A 20,453-nucleotide genomic window follows, 5' to 3' on the forward strand; every position below is an offset into this window, starting at 1 on the left:
GCATTATTCATCTTATGAATGTATTATTCATTTAGCCAATTCTTTCTTGTCCTTCAGAACTCTGAGACAGTTCCAAAAGCAGTTGCTTTTTTCCAGTACTTTGCCAAATGGCCATTTTTTTGAGTGAGCCTGTCTGTGCATTCATTCATAGGGCTGTTTCCAACTTCATAGCTGAAGGGCAACATGTATGTTTTCTACAAGGTGGCGCTACTGCATAGTGACCACGAAGAGTAATTTTCTAAACTGATTTTGGAAAGAAAGATGATCCTTGCATGCCTTTGGCCATTCCAAGCATTGCAACAAATAATCTCTTGAACTGAAATATGTTTTCAAGCACTGATAGCTTGGGATAATGAAATTATGCAGGCTGACAATGTATCAGTGAGGAAAATGCATAATGCTAGTGAATGGGAGGCTACTAGAAGTGGGAGGAGCCATTCACTATTTCATTGGGTATATAGGACTGGGTACATCTAACCTTGGTTGCCTAGAAATCCAGACTACAAATTTTAATTCAAGCATTGAACTCAAGTTCAGTCACTGGAAGCGATCTTATTGTTATAATATTGATAATCATTCTTGGAGGCCATGTACTACATCTTTAGTATAGTGAAGGTGGTATATGAAAGCGACCATCAATCTTGGTGACCATATCTAGAAAATTGCAATGGGAGCCTACTGAGAGAAGATTTCAAGGATGAAGTAGCAAAAGATGCATTTCACTGTGTGTTTCGATGTACATATGACTAATAAAGATATCTTATTATCTTATCTTAGAATGCAAGTGTGACTCCATTGGATTTCAGTCCTTTGCTGGGACTCTATCATATAGTCGGGCATTCTTTCTAATAAGTCTGTTTCCACTCTTGTTTGCATCATCAATCATTGCCTTAAAATAAAATGACAATTTTCAAGTCTTGACATGGGGTCAGCAGCCTTTCTGTCCTTTGGTCTGTCTTTCCTGCAGTTTTGATGTAATTTGTGAGTAAAAAAATCATTCTAGTTTTTATAAAAAAAATTCTTCAAGAGCATGTGAAACATGGATGAAAATGAGCAACTGGAAATCAGGAGCTCAAAGCAAAAAAGGAAAACCTATTTCTAATGAGAACCAGGTGCGATCAATTAAATTTAGCCTGAACAGACAAGATGCTACACCATATAAAAGAATCAACAGCTATTAAAAGTGCTAATATCTACTACTTGTAGGAGAGCTTGTACGTTTGTAACATGTCAGATGCAGGACCAATGTGGATCATGCTGCTTATGGTAGACTGATCCAGCTTGCCTGTTGTCTCTGATTTTTACACAGAGGGGCAAATCTAGTTTGCTTTGCAAGTAGGGCAGCTTCTCCAGAAATAAATATTGGAAACGAATTTGAATGAGACTTAACAGCTACTGCAAGCCAGTCTTTCAAACATTATCCTAATAAACAGATCTGTGGTAGTTCTTAGGTTTGGGGACTTTGCTGTGTGCAAATTGAATTTTTTGACATAACAGTGAATACACCTTAAAAAAAATAAGTTGGGCACAATGAACTTGAAATTACCTGAAGACATGAAAGACACCATCAGAGAAAATTTGTTCTTGGCCTTAATTGCTTGGAAAATTTACTGTATTGTTGGTTATTGTAAGTTTTCAGACCTTTTGTCCCATTATTTTTATCAAGATGTTGCTGATCAGATTGCTTGCCATGCTTAAATGAGGCTGGAGCTTCTCCACTGCTGGGATCATGTCACTTTGCCAGACAATCCTACAGAAGTTAAAACAAGTTGTTGTCATTAAATTCAATCTATGAGAAATCAGCATTTATAAAATGTGGTTTTTTCTGATATTTTGATTATATTTTCCTTTCAGGATGAACAGTTTTTGGGTTTCTGCTCAGATGACAACAGTATACGAAGCCCTGCAAGGTGTCACTTCAGATCCCTGCGAGGTAATTGTCATCTTTTCTGTACGTTATAGCAACGTAATGCATGAGCCTTAAATTCAACCAGTTAAGTTTGTTTTTAAGTTAAGGTTTAATTTCGAGAATTCGAGTTATAATTCTTACATCATCTTCCGTTGTTCCTCTAGTTTCTACTTAATGCAGAACCTTATTACCACTGAGTATAACTTCAGAGGTACCAACAGTTCACATACTAAATCCAAATGGCTTGTCATCCTGTCGGAACTGGAGAGCTTTACATCCTGCATCAAAGCTGAGACCTCATTTGCTATCTGCATGCCTGCTTTCTAGTAAATGTTCCCACATCAGGATCTTGATCTAATTGAAGCTGGTTTTTTTTCTTGTTTATTTCTACCCTCCTTTTGCCCTCTTAGTTTACATGATTTAATGCTTCATAGGGGAATGTACTCATTGCAGCTGAAGTGATTCATTTCTTTTAATAGTTTAATCTTAGTGGCATAATAGAAAGGAATGACCTTAAGTTCTGTAAAGAACAGTAACCTTTTCCAGGCCTATACTGTATGGTATTTCCGCGGGGAGATACCAGGAATTGCTCCTTCAGGAATTCAGAAGTTAATAAAACTAGTATAGCTTCTGCAAATTTACGTCAACAGTTATAAAACACCAATGGACTTTGCATCATTAAATTTCACAATTAGATATATTGAAAATAGCATTTACATAATTGGTCATTTATTAAAAATGCTGGGGCTGAACTATTTTGTATAAATTTGGTTAGCTGCACTGCAAAGAGGCATGTTGATTGGGTGTAAAAATTTGACAAATTTCTACAAGAAGCTGCCAACAATCCAGCTGGAAGAGGAATGGTGATCATGGTTGGGGCCATGCACCAGCTTGAAGCCAGCCAACATTGCTGCTACTTATGGCCCAATGCCCTAACTATGCCTTTTTAGAGCAAAACATGAATTGCAATCCTTTTTGCAGCTGTTTAATAGCCATTATTCAGGCTTATCAATGATGGAAGTAGTTGTACGCATGAGAACCTTTTTATAAAGGCCAGCTCCAAAATGTTGCTTCTATTAGTGGGACAGTAGAAATTTAAGGTGTGTTATGATTGAAGTTTCAAGAAATTAGAGAGTACTGATATGTTAGACGAGAATCTAAGATTAGGAGTTAAAGGTTAAATCGTGTTAGTTTCATGTCCCAGTTCTACTTCAGCTATATACATTTTTCTGTTTTCTGCCTAAATTAGCAAATTTATGCTCGCATTCTTTGAAAGGCTAATGATATAGTTGCTTGAGAAAATAAGATTTTGGACAACGAGTAGTCAGTATGACTGTGATTAGGTTGGTGGCTTCTGTAAAATAACACATGAATAGAGCCTGTATCAGTACTATGAAATGACATGATTCTGAATATGCTGAATTCAGTGTAGCTTTTTGAATGACAGTTTTGTTACAGTTCTCTCATTGAAACCATACTCTGCTGTTCTCTTTGTCTTGCCTTCCGTCTCTATAGGATCTGACCTACCTATTTTTAGTATTTCCAGCAACAGCAAAAGGTCTCACATAATCTATTTTCTCTGGTATTTCCCACAGATCTTGACCTTTGCCACAATGATACAATGTATAGACACACATGTGTTTTCATGCATTTTTGTATCCAGAATTAGTTTTCATCACCCCTTGATGTCTTTGAATTCCATTTGTGCTTGTATTGTTTACCTGCTAGTTGTCTTGTTTGAAAGTCAAAAGCCAGAGGCATGGACAAAATTTCCTTGATGCTGTTACCTTAGACCTAGGTAACTTGTGCAACAGATTACAAAAAGCTGTTACCTTGAGGTTTGTGAATTTGAACTTTATACGTGATTCTGATGTGTCTACACAGGGTTCTAATGTGTTTACACAGATGGATCATGTAAACAAAAAGATTAATGAAGTTTGTGATTTTTCTTTAGATGGGAAAAGTTCATTTCATCCCACTAAGCTGATTTTGATCTTGTGCCTCGGTGGTGGACTAATTCAAAGCACCATTCAGCCTTCCAAGCTAACTTGTGTGCAGACAGCTGTAAATTGTATTAAATCCCAAGCAGCAGATATATTTCAACCATCCTGATTTTTTCATTTAACCATTGCTGTTGTCTTCCTTGCAAAAATTGATGAAATCCTGTCACATAGTTGGTTGATTTTTATTTCAGTGACTTAACTAGTCCTTATGCTGAAATTATTATTTTCTTCTAAAACCAGAAGGCTTACTTTGGGTGGTGTAGAAAATCTACAGTCCCAACTAGAGTTAATCAAGAAGAAAACTAAGGATGCTTCTAAGATCTTTACACTCATTTTAATGTTATATGGAAACAGTTGTTTTGAATTTGCAAAGATATGAAATTGAAAGATGTCTAAAATCTGCTTTCACTAAAAAGCATTTTTTTCCTTTAAATGGTTATTCTGATTATTGATATAGATCATAAAGGCATAAGACCAATTTTTAGGGGACTTTTATATGTAACTGGTCTCCACAGGAAGCTGTTGCCATCAATGTCTGTGAGAACAGAATAGATTTCCAAGCTAATCTATGTTGTACTCTTAAGTCCCTCAGGATTCTTCTGCATAAAATCATAGCATAATGTGGTACAAAATGAGGCCATTTGGCCATTGTGGCTGCTGTAAGAATATGTAAGTAGGGTAAAATCTTGCAATCATAAAAGGAATGCTGAGAAAGGAGGTTAATACAGAGAGACTGTCAGAAATGCTGAAACAGCTGAAGAGGGCAGTTTGTGAGGAAATACCAGCTGCCTAGCAACCCACTGATAAAATTTTCTAAAGATGAAAGGTCGGCTGTGTAAAAAAAATCATCACCTTTGCAGAACCAATGAAAATCAAACTATTGATCAAATGGTAAGTATTAATCTGATGGCTCTAAAGTAAGCCATTTCCCATTTTTAGCATATTTGAGGGTGGGAATATAGCATAATTTACAGTCAGGACAAAATTACTTGTGGTTGAGAATCAATCAGCCATCTGAGGCTTTCAAGACGAAACCTAATCCCTTGATTTCAGATTGAGGTCAAAGTATCAGGGCTGGACTCTTATAGGGAAAAGGCGATTCCAGGCTTTGTTCAGGTGGAATGCATTCAGGCACCTCCTGTGTGTGCTCTTCTGCCTGACTTTAAAATTGGGTAATGCAGCCTAATGTTTGTGTTGGTGACCATGGCTTGAATACTAACGTGTTTTAACCTTGTGCAACCTAACTATATTGGTATCAGTTTGAACTGGTGGATTTTAAAGGGTGGTACCAGAAATGTAATGTGGTTAGATTTGCCTTGGTGTGGATCAGGAGTGCTTTGCCCTTGGTTTGTGTCTGGTCATGCAGGCATTGATTGTCCATCGCTACCATCCACCTTGTTCATTACAGCCATCATTCCTCCTGACCCTAGCTACCAACATCCTGCTGCCATCTGCAGGCTGATCTCGGACCCTTCTCGCACTACAACAAATATAATTCAAGTTGCAATACTGGAATTTTTAAATTAGCAGTAGTCACCTTCTCCACTGACGTTCAACGGCCACCTTTGCTGCCTTGATTTATTTAGCTAAACATGATATGTGAAAATATTTCTGCTCAAATTATAATACATACCTTCGCTGTACCTTGCTTCTGATTTTGGGGATATACGTGACTTCTGTTTACATTGCACTGATTTGCAAACTTCTTTGTATTTTCAACATTGGTGTGTTTAATCAGTACTATGATGGTTATGGGCAAAAAATTCTTTATATTGATTGCAATGGTTGATTTTTCATTATTTCTAATTAAAAAATCTAATTTATAGGTGAGTCTCCTCAAAGGAAGCTTCGGGGAAGACAACGGACATTTTCTTCTCAAAGCTCGGATGTGTTATCAGATTCGTCCTCTGCATTGTCACCTCCAAACAAGCTTGAGTTGAAGCCTGTTGAAAAAGAAAAGAAGCAAGAATTAAACACCAGCGAGAGGAAGAGGGGTCGGCCTCCAGTGTTAAGCAATCCAAAGCTTCATATCACACAAGACAAGAAAGAAACAACAAACGGGAAAACAGAGAAACAAAAAAATGAAAAAGAGAAGAAAGTGAAGAAGAAACCTGCATTATTGCAGCAGGTGACAAAAATAAAGAAACTAAGAGTAGTCAAACTGTCCCCTTTGCAGTCCAAATTAAAGAAAGCTAAACTACAGATTAATAGCAATGTGGGGAAGATTGAACGGAAGAGAGGGAGACCACCATCTTCAGAGCGATTGAAGACTGTTCCAAAACTCCTTGTTCCAGCACAAACCAAGAAACAAAAGAGACTACGGAAGGAGAAAGATGGAACACCAACACAGAAGTCATCTGTGACAAAGGAGATGAAGTCTGCTGTCAGACAGAGACCCCGCAGGATCACCAAACCAGTGAGAGTTGTTCCTGTCACAAAAAGGACTGATGCAGCTATCGCAAAACAACTCTTGCAGAGAGCCAAAAAAGGAGCTCAGAAACGCATGGCTTCTCCTCAGCTGAAAAATATTCGTCAGTTTATCATGCCAGTCATCAGTGCCATTTCTTCAAGGATAATTAAGACTCCAAAAAGATTTATTGAAGATGACAGCTATGTACCTCCTGTCAAAGCTCCGCGCCTAGAGTCAACTCCAACTAGTCGGTTCAGCTCAGTATCTTGTGGGTCTAGTGAGAAGTCTAGTGCTGTTTCACAGCATTCTTCTCAAATGTCTTCTGATTCTTCAAGATCAAGTAGCCCCAGTGTTACCTCTACTGATTCACAGATATCTGATGAATTGCAGACTCTTCCTGAAGTAACATCTCAGTCAACTGACTTGCACAGTTGCTTAAATGCCTCACAGTCCAGTGAACCAGGAGGTATAGATAAAAAGGGTCACCGATTTTCAATGCCAGAAAGAAGCAATACTACAAGCAAGAAATTGCCAACTTCTTCACCACAGCCAACATCTTCATCTCCTCCACCACCTCTGCTTTCTCCTCCTCCCCCCCTGCAGCAAACTTCAAACATATCTGATCATTCTCCCTGGCTGATGCCTCCAACCATACCATTCATTTCACCACCAACAGGCCTGCCAGAAAAACGGAAGTCTATATTAAGAGAGCCAACGTTCAAGTGGACATCTCTCAAAAACCTGAGGCCAGAATCGCATCAGTACTTCTCCTCAGCAAAGTATGCCAAAGAAGGACTTATCCGCAAGCCAATATTCGATAACTTCATAACATCACCCCTAACTCCTGAAGATGTTGGTTTGTCATCCAGGTTTCATTCATCTTCCAGTACAACACCACCTCGATTTTTCTCTTCGCTTCATCCTGCCTCTAGGTTTGATACTCATAAGAGAAGTCCTCTGCTCCGTGCTCCACGATTCACTCCAAGTGAAGCCCACTCCAGGATTTTTGAGTCTGTTACTGTATCACCACGCAATCTGGTTCGATCTTCAGTCTCTGCCTCGGGTAAAGGGCATTCTTCCAAAAGGAAGAACAAAGAGTTGCATATTTCAAGCCGTATTGATCCAAAATCTCCATCACACTCCATGAGAACCAGAAGTGGACGACTGATTTCTGCAGATCTATCACCAATCACTCCACAGACTCCTGTAACATCCTCATCTCCTGTAAGCTCCATACTAACTGGTGCCTTAACTCCCCCTCTTGGTGGTTTGGTGCAATCCGAAGGAGTAGCAAAGGATAAAGATGGTAGAGCAAAACTGGCATCTCGACAGACCAGCACACCAGGGGACAGCTTCTCTGCAGATTCGGCCAGTCCAACATCTCCATTGTTTCCATCACTAGCACCCAGTGCTCAAAAAGACAAAGGCAAAAGCAAGGACAAGCAAACTGAAGAAATGCTCAAAGAGAGAGATTCTGAGAAAGGGTCAGAGAAAGACAGAGAACGAGATAAAGAAAAGGAAAATAAACGAGAAACGAGGAAGGAAAAAGAAAAGAAGTTGCAGAGTAAGGGGACCGAGCCTCAGAGTCCTGCACCATTGTTCCTTTTCCCAGTCACAGTGGATGAAGACCGAACTGTTGCAGAGGATGTGGCTGCTTCATCTTCAATGAAAAAAGTTTCTGGGAGAGCCAAAAGGTCGAGTTCAACTGATAAAGGTGCAGGGGGTTTGGGGGATGGTCCTTCCTCAACACTCTCTGATGGGAAGAATAAAAGTTCAAAGAAAGGCAGACTGGGAACCGAAGAGTTGGTGCCTGTAACTGGTGGGGCAGAAAGCAGTACAGCTGCATCCATAGGCAATAAAGACAAGCCTCCTCGACATTCTTCTATAACATCCATGCTCTCATCTGGCACTCTTAAGCATTCTGCACCCGCTATTAGTAGCATGCTAGCACAAGCAGACAAAATGCCAACAACTGATAAGCGAGTGGCAAACCTTTTGAGAAAGGCTAAAGCACAGCTTTGCAAGATTGAAAAGAACAAGTCATTAAAAATTGCTAACCCAACAAAATCACAGGTATGTTTTTTATGTATATTTATAAAAATCATCTATTTGTCTTTGAACTAACAGTGATTTCAGAAAATTGTAATATTTAACTATGTTTAAGTACTGCATTTAATGCTTTAGTTGCTCAATCTCTTTTGAAAAAGCAGCTGATCTCTTCATCCTACTTTTACTGTTTACTTCAGTTATCCCTCAACAAAACATTTAGGAGTTCTGTTATCCTTTTAAGTCAAAAATGTTTCACCAGTTGGTTTCACTCCATTTCAGTTTTTACATTATTCCCACTATCATTTAATTCATGATAATGAGCAGTTTCTTTAAAAAGTATTGTAAGGAAAACCATTATAGCTTCTTCACACTCAACCCCTTCACTACTTTCTTTTCATTGCACCTTCCCAGTGCCAGTGGTATTTGTGCTTTGATGAAGAACTTATTCAGTCTGACACTCATACAACAGCTCTGAGGTGTGTTGATCTGTGACAAGTGTGCAATCCAAAATTCCTCAGTGGCTGCATTTGAGGAAATTTCACCTGTTCTATCATGTAAAATTAATTTTCTTTTCACATGTAGGAGTGGGGGGATGGGGTGAGGTGGGCATTAGGTTGCAGTTAGGGTATTGTGAGCATTGATAGATTCCATTATAGAAGGAACTTTGAAGTCATAAGAGAGAGGGCAGTGATAAATCATTGAGATGAAGCCAGTGATTGGAAGACTTTAAAAGGAGTGACTTGAAATGCTAGAAAACGTATCTGTGAGAATAGTGAAAGCTATGGGGAATTAATAGATAAATAATTTAAAAATTAGGAAAGATTTTGACTTGAAGAACAGAGACAAATTACTTCTGGCTGGCGAGTCTGTGACGATTGATCATCGGTGCAAAATTGTCAACAAGGGCATGAGGTTTGGAGCTTGTTACTTACCAAGAGAGAGAGTGCTCCAGTCAAGAAAACTTTGTTACAAATTTGAATTAAAAACCACAGCTTTTTATTAAGGGGAAATTAATCAACATTTGAAGTAGAAGGAAATGCATTGCCATGGGGAGAATATCGAACCAAGGGCTGAGTATCATATTTCTGTAACAGGCACATTCATGACTGATCAAATGTTTTCTATTACTGCTCTAAACAATGATCGAGGGGAACTACTACTTTGCCTGTTTTAAAAATCTGTGAGGCAAATGGCTGGGTTAATAAACGTCAAGGAAAAGTAATAAAATGTGATGGGAACTAAGTGTTAAATTTATTGATGCTTATAGATGGAGAATTTGACTTCCCCCAGATACTGTAATTCCTGCTTTCAGTTTTGGGGGTACAGCTAGAAAAGTAATGCACAACTTAAAGTTCGTGCACATGTCCCTCTCTTTACCAAGATTAAAGTCTGGGATGGAGGCCTAGCAGGTGTGGTATTCAAAGAATTTTAATTCAAAGCACTGTGCCTGTGCCAGCTTCTTCATAACTATTGAAATTGCTGTTGGTGCCACCAAGAAACTGTACCCTAACATTATTCAGTGATAGATCCATGCCTATCATTTGCTGTATACCTCTGTATAAAGATGGATATGAACCTGGACCCAAATATGAATGAGGTCCAGAAGCTTGTACAGGCCTAATGTGGTCTCAGAATCAACCAGGTGTCTGGGAGATGGAATTTAATCCAGACAAGTGTGAGGTAATGAGTTTTGGATAGTCTAATGCAGGCCAGACATGTACAGTAAATGGCAGTCAGGCCCATGTTGGCTCTCAGGAGAAATTTCATTCTCCTTCCTTTATTGCCCTGTTCCCTGCAGCCAAGATTTTTGTCTTGATAAACTCAGATGGATGCACTGTTAGTGACTGTACTCCCCATTCAGCAGTCCCACACATTACCTTTCATCAATCACTGACAATCACAGATACCATAAAATAATATTTCAGTTCACATCTGTAAATTAATTCTACCATATTACATAAAATTCAGCTTGTCATTCTTGCATTTTCCCTTTGCTGGTTTTGTGTTCCTTTGACCCCTAGTTTTTACTCTGTCCCTGTGGCTGCAGCCTGGCTGGTAGAAAACTGCCTTTCATTAGAGGGGATTCAGTTTGCCTTGGAGGATGATGTCATATCAGCTCTTGGTTAGGGATGCCTTGCTGTGAAGTATACTACATCTGGTGGTTAACATTCCTGGTGGTCCCACCTCAAGAAAAGTTATGTATTAAATCAGTGCAGTTTACAACAAATCATGGGTAAAATGCCTAATTTTAAAAAGAAAGAAGTGTAGCGGTTGCTACTGCGGAATAAAAAAAGACTCTACTCGGAGGGTTGCCAAACAGAACTGGGTTTATTTTCCCGCCTTGCGCGGGCCCTTTAAGGGAGAAAACTCCCGCCCAAAAAAACCGGCAATGCCGTAAGTCCTACGTCATCAGGACTTTACCGCGCGTGGGTTCTCCCCGTCCCTCGGAAAGACGAGGCCCGCCACCATTTTGGGCCTTGTCGCTCCGACGCCGCGCGACCCGACTGCCGAGCTGGTTCGCCCGACTAGACGGTGAGTTGCCACACAAACCCCCCACCCCCCAGAACCGGCGAGACAGTCCCCAAGGTCCGTGGGCTGTTCCAGCTGCCGCTTAGGGGGGCGGCCTCTGCGTCGCGGCGTGGCAACTTCGACAGGCTGTTGCAGATCCAAATGGGCCGGTTTGAGGCGGTCCGCCGTGAAAACCTGTTCCCTGCCTCCAATGTCCAAAATAAAAGTGGATCCGTTATTCCGTATGACTCGGAACGGTCCCTCATATGGTCGTTGCAATGGCGCCCAAGGTGTGCCCCTGCGAACGAAAACAAACTTACAGTCCAGTAGTTCCTTGGGCTGGCAGGATGGGGCTTGACCGTGCCATGAGGTGGGAATCGGGGCCAAGGCGCCAAGCTTCTCGCGCAGTCTTTGTAAGACTGCTGGGGGTTGTTCCCCTTGGTCCCGAAGGGCAGGTATGAAATCCCCGGGGACAACTAGTGGCGCCCCGTATACAAGCTCAGCTGACGAAGTGCGGAGGTCTTCTTTGGGGGCAGTGCGTATGCCGAGCAGGACCCAAGGCAGCTCGTCAACCCAGTTAGGACCCTTCAGGCGGGCCATCAAGGCCGATTTTAGATGGCGGTGAAAACGTTCCACCAACCCGTTTGATTGAGGATGGTAGGCCCTGGTGGTGTGCAGCTGCGTCCCTAGCAGGTTCGCTAATGCAGCCCAGAGACTGGAAGTGAATTAGGTGCCTCTGTCTGAAGTGATGTGGGCCGGAACGCCAAAACGTGAGACCCAAGTTGTGAGCAGCGCTCGGGCGCAGGAATCAGTTGTGATGTCAGTCAGGGGGTTGCCTCAGGCCACCTCGTGAACCGGTCCACGATGGTAAGGAGGTACCGGGCTCCTCTTGAAACCGGCAGAGGGCCCACGAGGTCGACGTGTATGTGGTCAAACCTCCTACGGGTAGGCTCGAACTGCTGTGGTGGGACCTTGGTGTGTCGCTGGATTTTTGACGTCTGGCAGTGCGGACAAGTCCTGGCCCACTCACTGACCTATTTGCGCAGGCCATGCCAGACAAACTTGCTGGCGACCAGTCGGACAGTAGATCTGATGGATGGGTGCGCCAACCCATGTACCGAGTCAAAAACGCGTCTCCGCCAGGCTGCAGGGACTATAGGGCGGGGCTGACCAGTCGCAACGTCGCAAAGTAGGGTCCGCTGACCTGGACCAACCAAGAAATCCCGGAGCTGTAGACCCGAGACTGCGGTTCTGTAGCTGGGCAGTTCGTCGTCGGCTTGCTGTGCGTCAGCCAGGGCCGTGTAGTCGACACCCAAGGATAGGTTGTGGATGGTTGGTCTGGAAAGTGCATCAGCAACAACATTATCCTTTCCGGAGACACGTTGGACGTCAGTTGTGAACTCGGAAATGTAGGATAATTGTCTCTGCTGACGAGCTGACCAGGGATCGGAGACTTTAGAGAAGGCAAAGGACAGAGGCTTATGATCGGTGAAAGCGGTGAAAGGCCTGCCTTCTAGAAAGTATCGGAAATGCCGGACTGCCAGATACAGCGCTAGAAGTTCCCGATCAAAAGCGCTGTACTTCAGTTCGGGCAGTCTAAGGTGTTTGCTGAAAAATGCCAAGGGTTGCCAGCGGCCTTCGAGTAGCTGTTCCAGTACCCCACCCACCGCGGTGTTGGACGCGTCTACCGTGAGGGCAGTCGGGACGTCAGTCCTGGGGTGTACCAGCATCGTGGCGTCTGCCAGGGCGTCTTTGGCCTTAACGAAAGCAGCCGCAGCCTCGTCAGTCCAGATGTCCTTGCCCTTACCAGCCAGCAGCGAGAACAGAGGGCGCATGATACGGGCTGCTGCAGGGATGAAACGATGGTAAAAGTTGACCATCCCAAGGAATTCCTGTAGGCCTTTGACTGTGTCGGGGCGGGCAAAATGGCGGATAGCATCCACCTTGGCGGGTAGGGGTGTTGCCCCGTCGCTGGTGATTTTGTGGTCGAGGAAATCGATAGTCCGAATTGGCACTTGGACGGGTTAATCATGTGGCCGAAATCGCAGAGGCGGGAATACAGCTGGCGGAGGTGGGAAAGGTGTTCCTGGCGGTTACGGCTGGCGATCAGTATGTCGTCCAAGTAAATGAACATGAAGTCCAGGTCTCGGCCTACCGAGTCCATCAGCCGCTGGAAGGTCTGCGCGGCGTTCTTAAGGCCGAACGGCATCCGAAGGAATTCGAACAGGCCGAATGGGGTGATAATCGCAGTTTTGGGGACGTCATCCGGATGGACCGGGATTTGGTGGTATCCCCTAACGAGGTCCACTTTGGAAAAGATGCGGGCCCCGTGTAAGTTCGCTGCGAAGTCCTGGATGTGAGGGATGGGATAGCGGTCCGGGGTGGTGGCGTCATTCAGCCTGCGGTAGTCGCCGCATGGCCTCCACCCTCTGGTGGCTTTGGGGACCATGTGCAGGGGGGAGGCCCAGGGGCTGTCTGACCTGCGAACAATCCCCAGCTCCTCCATGTGACGGAACTCTTCCTTTGCCAGGCGGAGCTTGTCTGGAGGTAATCGCCGTGCTCGGGCATGAAGGGGTGGCCCTGTGGTAATGATGTGGTGTCGTACCCCATGTGTGGGCCTAGAATTTGTAAATGAAGGTGCCAAAATCGATGGGAATTCGGCTAGGAGCTTGGCGAAATCGTCGCCAGAAAGGGAAATGGAGTCCAGGCGCGGGGCTGGTGGGCTGATTTCTCCCAGGGGGTAGGTCCGGAGAGTGCTAGAGTGGACTAACCGCTTCCTTCGCAGGTCGACTAACAGGTTGTGGGCCCGAAGGAAATCGGCTCCTAGGAGTGGTCGGGCGACGGTGGCAAGGGTAAAGGTCCAGGTAAAACGGCTGCCGCCAAAGTGTAATTGAAGGGTACGGGTGCCGAAAGACCGTATTGTTGTACCGTTGGCGGCATTGAGTAGAGGACCTGGTGGCCTGTCACGAGTGTCGCGGCCTGTCGGGGGCAAAATACTGACCTCCGCTCCAGTATCAACGAGGAAACGCTGTCCAGATTTCTTGTCCTGAACGAAGAGGAGGCTCTGTCGGCGGCCAGCCGCCGTAGCCATCAGCGGCGGCTGGCCCTGGCGTTTCCCTGAAACTTGCAGGGTGGGCGGCATCGACGGGCCTCCGCACCCCTCCTCTGATGGTAGAAGCACAGCTGCTCACCCGTGTCGTCGTCTGCGTTCCTGGGGCGTGGCTGCTCGGTTGCTGGGGCCGGGCGAGGCGGGCGTTGGGCTCGCGGCCTGGTGATTTGACTGACGGACGAACCGCTCTCACGCTTGGCCCTCCACAGGACGTCTGCCCGGGCCGCCACCTCACGGGGGTTGCTGAAGTCAGCGTCAGCTAACAACAAGTGGATGTCATCGGGGAGCTGTTCGAGGAAGGCCTGTTCGAACATCAGGCATGGCTTGTGTCCCTCGGCCAATGCCAGCATCTCATTCATTAGGGCGGATGGGGATCTGTCCCCCAGGCCATCCAGATGAAGCAGGCGGGCGGCGCGCTCACGACGGGAGAGGCCGAAGGTCCGGATCAAAAGGTCTTTGAAAGCCGGGTACTTATCTTCCTCCGGAGGCGACTGGATGAAGTCTCCAACCTGGGCTGCTGTCTCCTGGTCCAGAGAGCTAACCACATGGTAGTACTTCGTGGAGTCGGAGGTGATCTGCCGAAGGTGGAATTGCGCTTCGGCCTGGTCAAACCAGACGCTGGGCCGAAGTGTCCAAAAGGTGGGCAGCTTGAGGGCCACTGCGTTGGCTGCTGCGCTGTCGTCCATTTCGCGGGTCCAAAAGCCGTTTGGACCGTCGGGGTCACCAATGTAGCGGTTGCTACCGCGGAATAAAAAAAGACTCTACTCGGAGGGTTGCCAAACAGAACTGGTTTATTTTCCCGCCTTGCGCGGGCCCTTTAAGGGAGAAAACTCCCGCCCAAAAAAACCGGCAATGACGTAAGTCCTACGTCATCAGGACTTTACCGCGCGCGGGTTCTCCCCGTCGCTCGGAAAGACGAGGCCCGCCGCCATCTTGGGCCTCGTCGCTCCGACACCGCGCGACCCGACTGCCGAGCCGGTTCGCCCGACTAGACGGTGAGTCGCCACAGAAGCATCCTTTTTGAGTTCAAACTGTTGCCAAAGGATTGGATTCTGCCTTGCACTGAAGGATTTGGTGCAATTGGTTCTTCGGAATTACCTTTCAAATAAATTAATGAATGCAATTATAGAGAAAGGCTGTTTGTCTGAAGTATAACCCATTCTGTTCCATTTTTTTTATATAGGTTTTTAATATATAGTGTTTTAGAATGCTGCTTTGCAGGAAATGTTTAGAAGCTGGTTTTTCCATGTCTTGCCAGAGACTTATTCAGCCAAGTCTGGTGAAATATACTTGATTGTGCAACAGCACAAAGTGCTTAGCAGGGGTCAGCGTAGCATTGCTTTTTATATTGCAGCTGTTTGTTGGCTATATATTCAGTTCTACACAGTGTAATCCATTTTTTTTATTGTGTGATTAGGGAGATTTTGATCAGATAGTTGGATGAAAGATTAACAAATATAGGATTTGGCATGCTTGGCAGTTCTTGTGCACTCCTTTGGTAGCTAACTAAGACTAACAGAGGACAACCGAGTGGCAAATACAAAATATAATAAAATCGATGAGGTAGTGGCAGATCACTGTTAACTTACGTTTGCTTACACTGATATCAAAATAAACTTAGTTCAGGCTCAGAATATTAAATTCATGTGCACCCCATTTTACTGTGTTGAGGTAGGTAGACAATAATGTTATGGTAGTAGATTTATCTGTTTTTTGTGTTCTTGTACGTTTCTACTTTTCCAATGTAACTGCAAAAGAAGAGTTTTGAAACATGTAGATGCATTTTTATTTGTCTGGTCCAGTTAAGAGCAAATCATCCTCTGATTTCAAATTTTTTTAAATTAGGAAATCTTGCTTTCTCCCTGTTCTCCCTATTTTCACACAGATGTAGAGTCATAGAAAGTCATGGGAGTCATACAGCATGGAAACATGTCCTTCGGCCCGACTTGTCCATGCTGACTGAGATGCCTATCTGCTAGTCCCATTGGCCCCGAACCCTCTTCCTATCCATGTATCTGTCCAAATGCTTTTCGAACAATGTAATTGCACCTGCCTGTGGCACCTCCTCTAGTAGCTTGTTCCATATACCCACCACCCTCTGTGTGGGGGAAAAATGTGCCCTTCAGATCTCCTTTAAATATTTCCCCTCTCACCTTAAAACTATGTCCTCTAGTTTTAGACTTCCCTATCATTGGAAAAAGACTGTGACAATCTATCCTATCTGTGCCACTCATAATTATATAAACCTCTATAATGTCAGCCTTTTGCATTCCTGTGAACAATCTCAGCCTATTCAATCTCTCCTTGTAACTAAAGCTCTCCATTCCATGCAGCATTATGATGAACCTCTTCTGCACTCTTTCTGTAGTGTGGTGATCAGAACTGCACACAGTATTCCAAGTGTGGCCTAACCAATGTCTTGTACAGTTGCAACATGATGTCCCAACTCTTACTGTCCTCTTGCTACAGATTCCAGCATCTGCAGTCTCTTGTGTCCCTAACTCTTGTACTCAATACACCTGCCTATGAAGGCAAGCAAGTTAAGCACCTTCTTCACTACCCTATCCACCTGTGTTGCCATTTACTGACAAGGTCCTTCTGTACATCCAGTGTTTCAAGGGTCTCTGCTGTTTAAATTCCATCTGCCACTACTCTGCCCAACTTTCCAGTTGGTCTATGTCCCTCTGCATCCTTAGGCAACCATCCTCACTATTTACAACTCCACCAATCTTCGTGTTGTCAGCAAACTTACTTATCAGACCACATACATGCTTGTCCAAGTCATTCATATATATGACAAACAACAAAGCTCCCAGCATTGATCTATGTGGTACACTACTGGTTACAGACTTCCAGTGAGAAGAACTACCCTCTGCCACTATTCTCTGCCTCCTATCACCAAGCTAGTTTTGGATCCAGTTTGTGAAAGCACCTTGGATCCCAGGTGCCCTAACTTTCTGGACCGGTCTACCATGCAGGGGAGATGAGATTCTACAGATGCTGGAATCTGGAGCAACACACCCGATGCTGGAGGAACTCAGCAGGTCAGGCAGTGACCACGCAGGATCTTGTCAAAAGCCTTGCTAAAGTCCATGTATATCACTTCTACTGCCTTGCCTTCATCAATTTTCTTAGTAACTTCCTAAAAAAAAATGGAGTCTGATGTGAAGCAGGATTTCCCATGAACAAAACCATACTGACTCCCCCTAATCAGTTCTTGCCTGTCTCAGTAATCATAAATCCTATCCCTAAGAAATTTTTCCAATAATTTCCCTACTACTGACCTAAGGCTCACCAGCCTGTAGTTTCCTGGCTTTTCCCTACCACCCTTCTTGAATTTGGGAACAACATTAGCTACCCTCCAGTCTTCTGGCATCCTACCTGTGGCTAAAGATGATGCAAAAATTTCTGTCAGAGCACCAGCAATCTCCTCCCTTGCTTCCCATAACACCCTGAGGTAGGGAAGGCCCTGGGGATTTGACGCATCAATATCTCTAACATTTCCTCTTTCCAGGTTATCAGCATACACTTCCCCTAACTCTCCATCCTCCCCATCCTTCTCCCTGGTGAATGTTGATGTAAAGTATTCATTCAGGACACCACACATAACCCTGGCTCCATACACAGACTATTTTATCGTTGAGGAACATGAATGATCTCCTTCCAGTGTGATGCTTTTTTCATTGGACCTGAGTTCGCTTCCAGGAAGAGCTCAGCAATATTTGGCTACAAATACATCCCATGGCTATTTCCTGATGAGGGATTGAATTGCTATTCCTTTACTCTGATACCATATCCTGCCTTACCATACTTGCATATTAATAGGTTTATCTAAATTCAATCAAAACATCGTATTTTGCTGGTTCCTAAATGTCAGGGTTTGTAAAGATGCAGTTCGTATAATTACGATGGTAGAATCTTGCCTATTATTACTGTGGCTGAGCAGTAGGTGCGTGGAAACACCTGTTCTACAAGTTCCCTTCCACGTCAGATCATTTACCAATCCTTCATTGTCACTGGGTTAAAGTCCTGAATCTCTCTCCCTATCAACACTATGGGTGTTCTTTCAACACAAAAACTGCAGCCGTTAAAGAAGGCTCCTCAAACATTTTCTAAGGCCATTTTCAAGATGAGGAATAAATGTTGACCATGGCAGTGGCTCCCACACCCTGAGACTGAATGTTTAAAAAAAATTAAATTTTTGATATTGCCAGAGATTGAGTAGATGATGTCACTCTGTATCATTTTTGGAACTGTCTTTGATTGACAAATATGAGATTAATACTGTATATTTATTATTATCACCAAGGTTTGCATACAGAATAAAAATGAACCAGAATTCTCTTTTGGTATCTCTAATGAATTATCTATTCTAATATTTTGTTGATTATGTTAGGGTCAAGAAAGTGATTCTTCAGAAACATCAATACCAGGCCCTCGTATAAAGCATGTTTGCAGACGGGCTGCTGTCGCACTTGGTCGGAAAAGGGCAGTGTTCCCTGATGACATGCCTACCCTTAGTGCCTTGCCATGGGAGGAGCGAGAAAAGATACTATCTTCAATGGGAAATGATGGTAAGTCTATAAAACATTTATTTGCTTATTTGATAAAATTGTCAAGTAGGACTTTACCAACTGGAGGTAGAATTGGACCTCACTGACCGTTTCTCAGGCACAATTTTAAAAATTTAGGTAAACTTCTGGTTCTGAATACTTATTGAGTTACTCTACTGCAGTTTCTGAAACACGAGTCCTAAAAGATTGACATATGAAAATTGGTGGGGTTATTTTAACTTGGAATTTCAAGTTTCAGTCAAAATTGGATGAGAATATAACATTTGTTCCAAGTTACACTTGCCTAACCAGAATTAAAAAACAACTACTGTAGTGTAATTATCTAGGTAACCTTAACAAGTGATATTATCTAGAAAGTGCCATTTGCACATATTTGTTCTATGAAATGTTAACTGAACTTAGGTTATAAATTAATTGACTGTGACGTGGTCCAACTGATTTCTAAGTGAAGTGTTATTTCCATGGTATGGTTTTAGTTTGAGCCGATGAAGATAGGCACTTTCAGAGAATATATAACTGTTCAAATAGTACTCAATTGTAGAAAAATGCAGACATTGCTATGGTCATTTTCAGAAAGTCTTAAAGTTGTTTCATTTTAATCATTTAATGAGCAGTTTTACAAGGACACAGTTTTACTTGCTTAGAAAAACAGTGGTTCTTCCTCCTTTGTAATTGAACTCCATAATATTATGATAGCTTTACTGGATCACAGTGAGTTTGTGGTAAGAGGCAGCCAGTGCTTAATTTGTTGAATGAGAGACATATTTGAACTTGGACTTTTTTTTTAGCTTGTTAACACTCTAACTGTGGAGTGGAGAGTGTTCTGTATTTGCTACAAAAATTTGACAGTAGTGAATGAGAATGCACAGGCATTCAGAAGTCAGTACCTACAATTTGGTTGACAACTGTAGTTTATTTGTGAGCTGGAAATTGTTTTGCAATTACAGTTCCACCCAGGTGGAAAAGTGTTCACAATATCTGACTGAAATTTGATAGCTATTCCTGGACGCATTATGTGCATGTCTGGACACAGCTGTCTTCCAGCATTTGAAAATTTAAATATTTGAGATGCTGACTCTAAATATTTAAACTGTGGCTTTTACAAAGTTCTTGGATTGTTTTGTAAGCCAGGTTGAGCTTTCCCTTCATGTGATATAGTTGGGAAGTGGTGTAAGACTGCTTCCTCTGCAGAGTTGCTGCTTTGCCTTGGAATCAACCTGGATTGTAAACACCTATTTACACTCCAACTCCGGTGTTACTGTAACTGAGCAACGCTAAACTGAGTTTGAAAACAAGCTAATTTGCCATGGGGATGATTGGACGTGTGCCTCAGCTGGATGTATTGCTTCAAGTAAAACTTTGAAAACTTCGAAAATATGTCTGCATTTTTATCCTTATTCTAAGTTAAGGGGCAGTTATTGTGGCAAATGTAAACAGCCACATTGGTTGAATGTATTGATACTTTCTCTGAAAGTGATTTAGCATATGCAAAGAATAAAGGAAACAGTGATCTGTGTTTAATTATGCAGTACCTGGTCTGGGAGACCTTGATGTCAAGAGGCTGATATGGGCAGTTCCAATTCAACTATCATCCCTAGCAGAGTACAAATTAGAACCAAAAGAAGTTCAGTATAATCAACTTTATTAAATTGAGAACAATACCTGGAAACTGCTCTATTGTATGTTTGCAGCATGTGACTGAGAATGAACTTCTATGGTTATGTGTTTTATTTTAACATCTTAAAAATTGCAGATAAACGTTTTAGCTCAATCACTTGAGACAGAAAAAGGACCTACATTGTGCTACGTAATTTATGCTTTGAGCTTTCACCTGTTAAGGGGAGTAAAGTTCAGTTAGGTTACGATGTAGAAAGAGAATTGTGTAAGTGCC

General features: G+C 43.2%; 1 protein-coding gene across 4 annotated transcripts in view; it reads left to right on the forward strand.

Annotated features, from left to right (window-relative positions):
* kmt2a (lysine (K)-specific methyltransferase 2A) overlaps positions 1–20,453 on the forward strand; it is a 126,143-nt gene that overhangs the window by 21,529 nt on the left and 84,161 nt on the right. For all 4 annotated transcript variants that reach the window (XM_052039673.1, XM_052039675.1, XM_052039676.1 and 1 more), the window contains exons 2-4: positions 1,855–1,933; positions 5,739–8,395; positions 18,385–18,562. In XM_052039673.1, the coding sequence (XP_051895633.1) occupies positions 1,855–1,933; positions 5,739–8,395; positions 18,385–18,562 (2,914 nt within the window). The remainder of the gene's footprint in view (positions 1–1,854; positions 1,934–5,738; positions 8,396–18,384; positions 18,563–20,453) is intronic.

The sequence above is a fragment of the Pristis pectinata genome, chromosome 27 (assembly GCF_009764475.1).
Source record: "Pristis pectinata isolate sPriPec2 chromosome 27, sPriPec2.1.pri, whole genome shotgun sequence".
Lineage (NCBI taxonomy): Eukaryota > Metazoa > Chordata > Chondrichthyes > Rhinopristiformes > Pristidae > Pristis > Pristis pectinata.